This window comes from Rhinoraja longicauda, chromosome 38, assembly GCF_053455715.1.
Source record: "Rhinoraja longicauda isolate Sanriku21f chromosome 38, sRhiLon1.1, whole genome shotgun sequence".
Lineage (NCBI taxonomy): Eukaryota > Metazoa > Chordata > Chondrichthyes > Rajiformes > Arhynchobatidae > Rhinoraja > Rhinoraja longicauda.
The window spans coordinates 12,726,873-12,739,541 of record NC_135990.1 but is presented as its reverse complement, the minus strand read 5'-3'; the positions used below and the strand labels follow the sequence as shown (position 1 = coordinate 12,739,541).

The 12,669-nt window shown below is 47.0% G+C and overlaps 1 protein-coding gene across 5 annotated transcripts in view; it reads left to right on the top strand.

The window, feature by feature from the left end:
• The window catches only part of sin3aa (SIN3 transcription regulator family member Aa), a 119,409-nt gene extending 107,195 nt beyond the window's left edge, over nucleotides 1-12,214 (top strand). For all 5 annotated transcript variants that reach the window (XM_078429722.1, XM_078429724.1, XM_078429720.1 and 2 more), the window contains 3 exons: nucleotides 3,867-3,961; nucleotides 6,848-7,055; nucleotides 10,005-12,214. In XM_078429722.1, coding sequence (XP_078285848.1) covers nucleotides 3,867-3,961; nucleotides 6,848-7,055; nucleotides 10,005-10,235 — 534 coding nt within the window. In that variant the 3' untranslated portion in view covers nucleotides 10,236-12,214. The remainder of the gene's footprint in view (nucleotides 1-3,866; nucleotides 3,962-6,847; nucleotides 7,056-10,004) is intronic.
• Nucleotides 12,215-12,669: the final 455 nt, after the last annotated feature.

Below are 12,669 nucleotides of genomic sequence, written 5' to 3'. Positions count from 1 at the left end.
GTCATCATTTGGATGAAACACCAATATGAGACCCCGTTTACCCTCTAATCTCCAGCATCATTTTGAAGAATATGTCCCCCATGTCCTGACCAAAATGTATCCCTCAACCAGCATGGTTTTAAAACTAAGTTACTGGTTACTTTCACACTGCTGTTTGTTGGACCATGCTGTGTGCATATTGCCTGCCACACTTAGTTTAGTTTAATTCAGTTTAGAGATACAGCGTGGAAACAGGCCCTTCGACCCACCGGGTCCGCGCCGACCAGCGATCCCCGCACACTAACACTATCCTACACACACTAGGGACAACTTACAATTTTACCGAGGCCAATTAACCTACAAACCTGTACGTCCTTGGAGTGTGGGAGGAAATCAAAGATCTCGGAGAAAGCCCGCGCGGTCACGGGGAGAACGTACAAACTCCGTACAGACAAGCACCCGTAGTCAGGATGAAATCCGGGTCTCTGGTGTTGTGAGGCAGCAACTTTACCATTGCAACACCATTATTATTACATTACATTTTGCAAGTGCTGGCTGTAAAATAGTTTGGGGCATTTGGAGATTCAACAGATTCAACAGATTCAACAGAGCTTTATTTGTCATTCGGTACCAAGGTACCGAACAAAATTACATAGCAGTCATACACAAAAAAGAACACAAGACACATGACCCCAACATAAACGTCCATCACAGTGACTCCAAACACCCCCTCACTGTGATGGAGGCAACAAAACTTCCACTCTCTTCCCCACGCCCACGGACAAACAGCTCGTCCCCGACCGACCCGCACAGTCCCCGCAAGGCGATGGAAGGCCCCGCGACCGCACCGGGCACCGCTAAGTCCAGCGGCCGAGCCGCACCAGCGATGTTAGGCCCCGCGTCCAAGCCGCGCCGTGCGATGTTAGGCCCCGCGGCCGAGCCGCACCGGGCACTGTTAAGTCCAGCGGCCGAGCCGCACCAGTGATGTTAGGCCCCGCGGCCGAGCCGCGCCGGGCGATGTTAAGCCCAGCGGCCGAGCCGCACCGGGCGATGGAAGGTCCCGTGGCCAAGCCGCACCGGGCGATGTTAAGTCCAGCGGCCGAGCCGCACCAGCGATGAAAAGTCCCACGGCCGAGCCGCGCCGGGCGATGTTAAGTCCAACGGCCGAGCCGCACCGGGCGATGTTAGGCCCCGCGGCCGAGCCGCGCCGGACGATGTTGCGCCCCGCGGCCGAGCCGCACCGGGCACTGTTAAGTTCAGCGGCCGAGCCGCACCGGACGATGTTAAGTCCAGCAGCCGAGCCGCACCGGGCGATAGAAGGCCCCGCGGCCGAGCCGCACCCCGCGCCGTGATGAAGAGACCTAAAAGAGAAAGGTTTCCCCCACCCACACCACCACCCCCCACACATACACAACCAAAAAAAAAAAAAACCATCCCAACACCGACACACAACAAAAAAAAAAGGAAAAAAGACGAACAGACTGTTAGCGAGCCGCAGCCGTTAGGCGCCGCCACTTCCGCTCATGAAAGGCCCTATATAAAGGCAAACCTTTTTTAACATAAACAAAATTAATTTTTAAACAAAAGTGTGGGACTAATTTAATTTACTGTATTCATTTATTTTGAGGGCGTGCAGCGTAGGTTTACTAGGTTAATTCCCAGAATAGCGGGACTATCATATGTTGAAAGACTGGAGCGACTAGGCTTGTCTACACTGGAATTGAGAGGAGATTTTATCGAAACGTATAAGATTATTAAGGGGTTGGACACGTTAGAGGCAGGAAACATGTTCCCAATGTTGGGGGAGTCCAGAACAAGGGCCCACTGTTTAAGAATAAGGGGTAGGCCATTTAGAACTGAGATGAGGAAAAACTTTTTCAGTCAGAGAGTTGTGAATCTGTGGAATTCTCTGCCTCAGAAGGCAGTGGAGGCCAATTCTCTGAATGCATTCAAGAGAGAGCTAGATAGAGCTCTTAAGGATAGCGGAGTCAGGGGGTATGGGGAGAAGGCAGGAACGGGGTACTGATTGAGAATGATCAGCCATGATCACATTGAATGGTGGTGCTGGCTCGAAGGGCCGAATGGCCTCCTCCTGCACCTATTGTCTATTTTTTGTGTTAAAAAAAATAATTCTATTGTGTTTTGTAGTTTAGCACAATCCGCAGGCGTTGCCACTTTCATTTCACTGCACATCTTGAATATGTATGTGACAAATAAACTTGACTTGACTTGTTGGTCTCTCACTGTTGAGCCTCTGTCTGCTGGGTGAATCAGCAGAGATGAGCAATATCGACTCCTCCCACTTCCTCCAAACCATAGGCGTAGCTATGGGCACTCGCATGGGCCCTAGCTATGCCTGCCTCTTTGTCGGGTACGTCGAACAATCCCTGTTCCAGACGTACACTGGCCCCATCCCCGAACTCTACCTCTGCTACATCGACGACTGCATTGGTGCTACCTCTTGCACCCATGCAGAACTCACTGACTTCATACACTTCACCTCCAATTTCCATCCTGCCCTTCAATATACCTGGACTATCTCTGACATCTCCCTCCCGTTTCTGGACCTCACCATCTCTATCACAGGAGACAGACTAGTGACGGACATTTACTACAAGCCCACCGACTCGCACAGCTATCTGGACTACACTTCTTCCCACCCGGTCCCTTGCAAAAAGTCTATCCCCTACTCCCAATTCCTCTGTCTACGCTGCATCTGCGCCCGGGATGAGGTGTTTCAGACTAGGGCTTCCGAGATGTCCTCGTTCTTCAGAAAACGGGGCTTCCCCTCCTCCATTATAGATGAGGCTCTCACTAGGGTCTCTTCTACATCCCGCAGCTCCGCTCTTGCTTCCCCTCCCCCCACTCGCAACAAGGACAGGATCCCCCTCGTTCTCACCTTCCACCCCACCAGCCAGCGGATCCAACATATCATCCACCAACATTTCCGTCACCTACAACGGGACCCCACCACTGGTCATATCTTCCCATCCCCTCCCCTCTCTGCGTTCCGCAGAGACCGTTCCCTCCGTAACTCCCTGGTCCACTCGTCCCTTCCTACCCAAACCACCCTAACCCCGGGCACTTTCCCTTGCAACCGCACGAGATGCAACACCTGTCCCTTTGCCTCCCCCCTCAACTCCATCAAAGGACCCAAACAGTCTTTCCAGGTGAGACAGAGGTTCACCTGCACCTCCTCCAACCTCATCTATTGCATCCGCTGCTCTAGATGTCAACTTATTTATATCGGCGAAACCAAGCGCAGGCTCGGCGTTCGCTTCGCTGAACACCTGCGCTCGGTCCGCATTAACGCAACTGATCTCCCGGTAGCCCAGCACTTTAACTCCCCCTCCCATTCCCAGTCTGATCTCTCTGTCATGGGCCTCCTCCAGTGCCATAGTGAGGCCCGCCGGAAATTGGAGGAGCAGCACTTCATATTTCGCCTGGGCAGTTTGCAGCCCGGTGGTATGAACGTCGACTTCTCCAACTTCAGATAGCTCCTCTGTCCCTCCCTTCCCCTCCTCCTTCCCAGTTCTCCCTCTATCTTCCTGTCTCCACCTATATCCTTCCTTTGTGCCACGCCCGACATCAGTCTGAAGAAGGGTCTCGACCCGAAACGTCACCCATTCCTTCTCTCCCGAGATGCTGCCTGACCTGCTGAGTTACTCCAGCATTTTGTGAATAAATATGAGCAATATCATCACAAGGTGATATTTTACATGAAGGTACAGCAACCTTTAAAGGATTTTTTTCCCCTTGCCCATCTTCATTAGGAATTTACAAGTATATGTGGAAGTTAAACGCCAACTAAAGTAGAAAACATTTTATGAGCATTATATCCACCTACTTTGGCTGATGATTTTTGAATAACGCTTATCTGTTTACAGCGCTGGTCGGACTTTATGGATCGTTATATGAATTCAGATTCTACCTCTCCTGAACTACGGGAACATCTAGCACAGAAACCTGTGTTCCTGCCAAGGTAAGGCTCCTCTGTTGACTTCCTCGATGACGTCCTCACATAAGTCCTAACACAACCAAAATCTCAGAAGCAGATAATCATGTTGGTGTTGTGGGAGTTTCATAAGTTGTAGGAGCAGAATTAGGCCATTCGGCCCATCAGTGTACAGTTTTGGTCTCCTAATCTGAGGAAAGACATTCTAGCCTTAGAGGGAGTACAGAGAAGGTTCACCAGATTGATCCCTGGGATGGCAGGACTTTCATATGAAGAAAGACTGGATAGACTAGGCTTATACTCGCTGGAATTTTGAAGACTGTGGGGGGATCTTATTGAAACATATAAAATTCTTAAGGGGTTGGAGAGGCTAGATGCGGGAAGATTGTTCCCGATGTTGGGGAAGTCCAGAACCAGGGGTCACAACTTAAGGATAAGGGGGAAGTCTTTTCGGACCGAGATGAGAAAACATTTCTTCACACAGAGAGTGGTGAGTCTGTGGAATTCTCTGCCACAGAAGGTAGTTGAGGCCAGTTCATTGGCTATATTTAAGAGGGAGTTAGATGTGGCCCTTGTGGCTAAAGGGATCAGGGAGTATGGAGAGAAGGCAGGTACAGGTTACTGAGCTGGATAATCAGCCATGGTCATATTGAATGGCGGTGCAGGCTCGAAGGGCCGAATGGCCTACTCCTGCACCTATTTTCTATGTTTCTATCAAGTCTACTCTGCCATTCAATCATGGCTGATTGATCTTTCCCTCTCAATCACCTTCTCCCCGTATCCCCTCACACCCGTACTAATCAAGAATCTGTCAACCTCCGCCATAAAGATATCCATTGACTTGGCCTCCTTCACACTGAAAACCTTGTAATTTTGCTCTGTGTAAATTGAGTCCTGCATTACATCAGTGACTAAATTTAAAGTAGCTTCTGGCTATAAAATGGAATGACCCGAAGTTGTGGCAAGCACCATACAAATGCAAATCATTCTTATTCGTAAACAGTACACCATTATAAAGGACTTGAGCAACATTATTTTGCCGATTTTGTCCTATTGTTTTATGCACAAAATTGCACACAGGTCTTTATCCACTGTTGTGATTACTTCGGGTTGATTCGTGATCACTGGGAAATTGGCCTGGAAACATATGGCTGAAACTCCATCCACTATGGTTTCTGCTTACTCTTTTTGATAGTGGTCTTACTATCACTGATGAGCTGCTGCCTCACGGGGCCAGAGCCCATGGCTCAATCCTGACCTCTGGTATTGCCTGTGTGAAGCTTGTACATTCTGTGTGCATTTCCCCCCCGGGTTTTCCAGTTTCCTTCACTCATCCCTAAGATGGCGAGTTTGTAGGTGAATTGGCCACTGAAAATTGCAAGAAATAAGGTCCCGACTCGAAGCATCACCCATTCCTTTTCTCCAGAGATGCTGCCTGACCCTCTGAGTTACGCCAGCACTTTTTGTCTAACTTCGGCATATAACCAGCATCTGCAGCTCCTTCCTGCACAAGGAACTGCAGATTTGGTTTACCAAAAAAAAAGGACAAAGTGTTGGAGTAACTCAGCGACTAAGGCGGCATTACTGGAGAATATAGAGATGTGATGTTTTGAGTTAGGATTCTTCTTCAGACTGATTGTGGTGGGGAGGGAGGAAGAAAGCTGGAGGAGAGGAGGGGCAGGACAAAGCCTGGTGAGTGATAGGTAGATACAGATGGGGGAAGGGTTTGATAGGCAGGTGGTTGGACAAGGTCCTCAGTGTGAAGGTGAATGGTAGAATTTGGGGAGAGTTGGTGAGATTCTGGAGAAAATTTTAAAAAAGATGGGATTAATGTAAAATGAATGGTGGCTGACGGTATCTCGGTTAAAGGACTGTTTCCATGTTGCATGCATCTACGTCTAGTCATACAGTGTGGAAACAGGCCCTTCAGCCCAACTTGCCTACACCGACCAACATGTCCCATCTATACAAGTCCCACTTGCCTGCGTTTGACCCATCTATATACTAAAACTCTTGCTTGTTTGTTCCTGAACTACAGCCAAAATGGTAGACGATAGCGCAACAATTTTAGGCCCACCTGACACACCGTCGTCCCTTTGGTGCTAATTGAAATTGAAATCGGTGTTATATTTTTTAAGTTATTCACATTTTAAAGTTTAAATCTATCTCCTCGGGAGGGAGGGAGGAGGGAGGATAAGGGGGGTTTGAGGGGGATGGAGTGAGGGGGAGGAGGAGAGGGTGCTGCACCAATGCAGGAGAGGTTTGGGCCCAACTTGGTCTAGTATATCCCTCTAAACCTTTCCTGTCCATGTACCTGCCTAATTGCTTCTTAAACGTAGCGATAGTCCCTGCCTCAACTACTGCCTCCAGCAGACTACATCACACACATTCCATGATTAGTTGTTCTTCAATATCTCAGTTCTGTGCTCCATATGCAGAACACTGTGCAAATATCATCTCCCCACCAAATGGTGAAATGATTAATCTTACAATAATTATTTTTAGTTGAATGGAATGAGGGGATTATTAAGAGGTATTTATTTACAAAATGCTGGAGTAACTCAGCAGGTCAGGCAGCATCTCAGGAGAGAAGGAATGGGTGACGTTTCGGGTCGAGACCCTTCTTCAGACGGAAGAAGGGTCTCGACCCGAAACGTCACCCATTCCTTCTCTCCTGAGATGCTGCCTGACCTGCAGAGTTACTCCAGCATTTTGTGAATAAATACCTTCGATTTGTACCAGCATCTGCAGTTATTTTCTTATACTACGGATTATTAAGAGGAACATGTAATAAAAAAGAGCAATTTGTGCCTGGCAGCTGTAGTATATTTCCTATGGATATCTCCCCACACCACTCTTATGTTTAATTGCAGTCAACTGAAGCACTCTTCTGTACGGTTCTGCTTTTAACAGGAATCTACGCCGAATTCGCAAGTGCCAACGGGGTCGGGAGCAACAAGAGAAAGAAGGGAAGGAATGCAGCAATAAGAAATCAATGGAGAATGCTGAGAATTATGATAAAGCACAGTGCAATTTTAAACTCAACTCGTACAAGATGGTGTATGTCTTCAAATCAGAAGACTACATGTACAGGAGGACTGCACTGCTTAGGGCTCGACAGGTCAGTGCACTCCTTACAGGCTCTGTTGGATTGTGTCTTTCGAGGATACAAAGAGCAAGATGCTGTGTCTAGTTTAGAGATACACCGCGAGAACAGGCCTTTCAATAGACAATAGGTGCAGGAGGAGGCCATTCGGCCCTTCGAGCCAGCACTGCCATTCAATGTGATCATGCCTGATCATTCTCAATCAGTACCCCGTTCCTGCCTTCTCCCCATACCCCCTGACTCCGCTATCCTTAAGAGCTCTATCTAGCTCTCTCTTGAATGCATTCAGAGAATTGGCCTCCACTGCCTTCTGATGCAGAGAATTCCACAGATTCACAACTCTCTGACTGAAAAAGTTTTTCCTCATCTCAGTTCTAAATGGCCTACCCCTTATTCTTAAACTGTGGGCCCCTGTTCTGGACTCCCCCAACATTGGGAACATGTTTCCTGCCTCTAACGTGTCCAACCCCTTAATAATCTTATATGTTTCGATAAGATCTCCTCTCATCCTTCTAAATTCCATGTATACAAGCCTAGTCGCTCCAGTCTTTCAACATATGAAAGTCCCGCCATTCCGGGAATTAACCTAGTAAACCTACGCTGCACGCCCTCACTAGCAAGAATTTCCTTCCTCAAATTTGGAGACCAAAACTGCACACAGTACTCCAGGTGCGGTCTCACTAGGGCCCTGTACAACTGCACACAGTACTCCAGGTGCGGTCTCACTAGGGCCCTGTACAACTGCACACAGTACTCCAGGTGCGGTCTCACTTTCGGCCCTTCGTGCCCACGTCAACCAGTGATCCCTGTACACAATTTTTACCAAAGCCAATTAACCTACAAACCTGTACGTCTTTGGAGTGTGGGGGGAAACCCAGGGAAAACCCCACATGGTTACATTGAGAACGTACAAACTCCCAGTAGACAGGATCGAACCTGGTTCTTGCGCTGTAAGGCTGTGTCGCCCACTGTGGATGCTGGGAACCAGACATCTAAAAGCAACAGATATTGGGAGGGTAATTGCAGGTCTAGAGTTTCAGGTTGATGACATTTTAGCTATAAAAGATTATGCTTCCCTCCCCCCCATAGATGTTCTTTGAATGTTTCTGCCTGCTATGGGGCATATTTTATACCTACTCTGGTCAATGAAATGATGGCTGCTCTTTTACCTCAGCATCATTTTCCTGCACTGTCCCGATGTTCCTTGTTAGGTGTGAAACCAAGATATCAAAGGGGATGGGGTTCAAGGAAGATCATCGTTAGGAGAAGGTGACAACGAAGCAGACAGATATAAAATGTAATCAAAGGGACCGTCAGTCTGGTTGAACTAGGAAGGGGGAGGTATGGAGAGGGGGGGGAAAGCAAGGGTTACTTCAAGTACTTCCAAGTGTAAGAAAATAACTGCAGATGCTGGTGCAAATCGAAGGTATTTATTTCACAAAATGCTGGAGTCTCAGCAGGTCAGGCAGCATCTCAGGAGAGGAATGGGCGACGTTTCGGGTCGAGACCCTTCAGACTGATGTCAGGGGGGCGGGACACTTTGTCCCGCCCCCCTGACATCAGTCTGAAGAAGGGTCTCGACCCGAAACGTCGCCCATTCCTTCTCTCCTGAGATGCTGCCTGACCTGCTGAGTTACTCCAGCATTTTGTGAATAAATTACTTCAAGTAACCCTTGCTTTCCCTCCCTCTCCATTCCTCCCCCATCCTAGTTCAACGACCAGTCTAACTGTCCCAACAGATGAGTGATTAATGGTCAGCATGGACTCGGTGGGCTGAAGGGCCTGTTTCAATCTGTATCTCTAAGCTAAGCTAAAAATTAATCAGTGATGGACTTGTTATATCACTTTAGCCATACAGGAACTGAGAGCATGCAGACTAATGCAGAAATCTTTTGGGTTTTATCCCCCCGGGTATGAGAACTTATGAGAACGTGTTATGAAGCTGCTATCCATTCGACAAATGGGAAATGATAGGCCGAAAATATTTGTTGACTGCTTGTCACCCCAACCATCACCAAGAGCCAAGTGCATTTTATCTTGCGCATTGTAAATCTTACCTTGGTGTTTGCTTTAACTGGCTTACCCCATGAAACTCAATTCTTTCTCTGATTCTGTAAGTTTCATGGGTATTGGGGCGGCCTAGTGGCGCAGCGGTAGAGTTGCTGCCTTACCGCGCCCGGCACTCTGATTCGATCCTGACTACGGGCGCAGTCTGTACGGAGTTTGTACGTTCTCCCTGTGATTACGTGGGTTTTCTCCGGGTGCTCCGGTTTCCTCCAACACTCCAAAGACGTGCAGGTTTAAGAATAAGGGGTAGGCCATTTAAAACTGAGATGAGGAAAAACTTTTTCAGTCAGAGAGTTGTGAATCTGTGAAATTCTCTGCCTCAGAAGGCAGTGGAGGCCAATTCTCTGAATGCATTCAAGAGAGAGCTGGATAGAGCTCTTAAGGACAGCGGAGTCAGGGGGTATGGGGAGAAGGCAGGAACGGGATACTGATTGAGAATGATCAGCAATGATCACATTGAATGGCGGTGCTGGCTCGAAGGGCCGAATGGCCTCCTGCACCTATTGTCTATTGTTTGTGCGGTTAACTGGCTTCTGTAAATTGCAATTTGTCCCTAGTGTGTGGGATAGTGCTAGTATACAGGGATCGCTGGTCGGCGCGGGCTCGGTGGGTGGAAGGGCATGTTTCTCTAAAGTCCATTGACGCCGTGGGTAGACACAAAATGCTGGAGTAACTCAGCGGGTCAGGCAGCATCTCAGGAGAGAAGGAATGGGTGGCGTTTCAGATCGAGACCCTTCTTCAGATGGGTCTTCACCCATTACTTCTCTCCCGAGATGCTGCCTGACCCGCTAAGTTCCTCCGGCATTTTGTGTCTACCTTGGATTTAGGCCAGCATCTGCATTTATTGTTCCTACGCCATCTATTGACGCCGTGCTTTCTTCTCTCTTTGAAATGTAGTCCCACGAGCGGGTCAGCACGCGGCTACATCAGCGCTTCCAGGCCTGGGTGGATAAATGGAGCAAAGAGCACGTGACTCGCGAGATGGCCGCCGAGACCAGCAAGTGGCTAATGGGGGAGCGCTTGGAGGGCATGGTGCCTTGCACAACCACCTGTGAAAAGGAGACACTGCACTTCATGAAAATCAACAAGTACAGGGTGAAATACAGTGCATTGCTCAAGGGGCCGTGACCAACCCACACAATAGGTCCTCCTGTGTGCCCACGTTTGGCATCTCGTCCAATGTCATTCACCAGCTCCGACAACGACAACAGCAAAAATGAAACACTGCTATCTTTTTTGTAAATACTCTGTACATATTGTCAACAGACTTTTTTTTTTAAAGAAAGGAGAAACAATCTGCATCAATGTGCTAGCATCACTTACTAGCTTATTGTGTATTATAGTATGAGGTGGCTTGAAGTTAGTTGATATGGAAAAATGAGGCACCATTATTAAAGTTTTTACCAAAGGGATTTCAGAGTAATTGTAGCTTTCTTTACATGTGAATTTCTGTTAGTGAAAAGATATTTCTTTATGTACAGAACACTTGCATCATTAAGTGGCCATGTGCAACATGCCATTACATAGTGTATTTTGGCCTTTTTGTTTTAAGTTTTAATTCAAGTTTGCCCGTCTATAACAACTGGACCAAACTTCACGGCAGACGTTATTTAAACTGTCCGGTCACCTTTTCTTTCTTTGCGGAAACATTGAACTCTGGGTCTCTGAGGGTAACTTAGTTAAGACCTTTTTTTAAATAAAAAAAACCTGCCTTAGTCTTCCAAACACAATTTGCTTCCTTTTGGAAGTTCGATAGACTGCTGGTTCCAGTTTTATACAGTATTTGACCCTGTGGAATTGTAGCTTCAGGTATTAAAAGACATTAATGAGCAAGTGGTTGACTGACTGACTAATATGTCAACTGACCAGTCAGAGTCCCTTTACACTGCACCATCCAATTTTATTTCCAGACACACATCAGTGGTTACTAATTCAGTTGCGATTGACACAGTCCTTAACTTTTTCGTGCTGCTTTTTGTTTTACAAGTTACAGAAGAAAAGAGATTTTTCATGGTTTCGGCATTTTATTTTGAACAGTTCTTTGTGGAAGCATTTTGACTATGTCATTCGAAGCCTCTTACAAATGCAGTTGGTACCATTAGAAGACAGTGAAACACATCAGGTGGTTTTTAAAAAAAAAACATGTCACACACAAAAAAAAAAGCTTAGCTGAATTTTGAACGACTTTTGACCAGCCTTGAATTTTGTTGACTAGAACATTCACTGCTGTCTGTCGTATATTGAAAGTGCTCTGATGTCTGAAACACATGACTGTTAATTATGATGCCTCTGGAAATCAGTTTTATACATTTAATAAATACCCTTTTCCTCCCCTCGCCCCTTCTGCCTTCATCTGCGTTTAAGGTTATTTTTACTTGTTGGAACAGGATTTTTTTAAAAAGTTTTGAGGTTTTCTTTTTGATGAGTCTGGTCAGTAGCCACACATCTTGTTTTTTTTTCTCTATAAGCATCTATTTGAACATATTTCGGACTTGTTACTACTCTCTCTCTCTCCTCCAATTACTCCTGGAAGTGATTGATCTTTATGTTGGTGACAGCAAACTGGTAATTGGGTGAAAACGCTCCACTCAAGAAGTTCTGCCATCTTACAGATTTCTTTGTAAATCGGGTAAATTATTTTCTCTCCTCCCCTCCCCTCGCCGTCTGCTGGCGTGGGTCAGCAGCTTTTGCTCACCAGGGACAAACCGAGTAGTGGTTTGGCAGGTATTAGAACAGCCAATCTAATCAAGGCAAGATTTGGCTAACGGCAGCTGAAAAGAAAAACCCTAAAACTATTTTCTGCTCAACCACTCACCTGGCTGTTGTCTTAAACCTCCAATTGTCCATTGAGATTGTTGCAACTGTTCAGATAGCCACAACATTGTGATCAGACAATGTCAGAGATTGATTTGTACAGTTTTCCTCAGCAACCTCTCTATTTTCACTTTGTAAAGTATAAGAGGCAGGGCTTTTAAGCCAGCTTGTACAATGCATATATATCGCTTTTTGTATTCTGTACTGTGATCTTTAGCCACCAACGTGTGATTTCTATACAGACGTTGTACACTTGACTTGTAGTTCAGTATTTCCCATTAAAATACCACCAGGGCTGAAATCTGGGTGTCTTGTGTGAAGTGTATTATTTCCTTCATCATTGAATAACTTCATGTACGTAATAAAAATGATAATGTATTTAGATTGGAAGCATAACCGTTATCGTCATTACTCCAGAGGCAGGATGTCTTTTTTTTTTTTAGAGATGCAGCGCGGAAACAGGCCATTCGGCCCACCGGGTCCGCGCCGCCCAGCGATCCCCGCACACTAACACTATCCTACACACACTAGGGACAATTTTTACATTTGCCCAGCCAATTGACCTACATACCTGTACGTCTTTGGAGTGTGGGAGGAAACCGAAGATCTCGGAGAAAACCCACGCAGGTCACGGGGAGAACGTACAAACTCCGTACAGACAGCGCCCGTAGTCAGGATGGACCCCGAGTCTCCGGCGCTGCATTCGCTGTAAGGCAGCAACTCTACCGCTGCGCCACCGCACTTAATT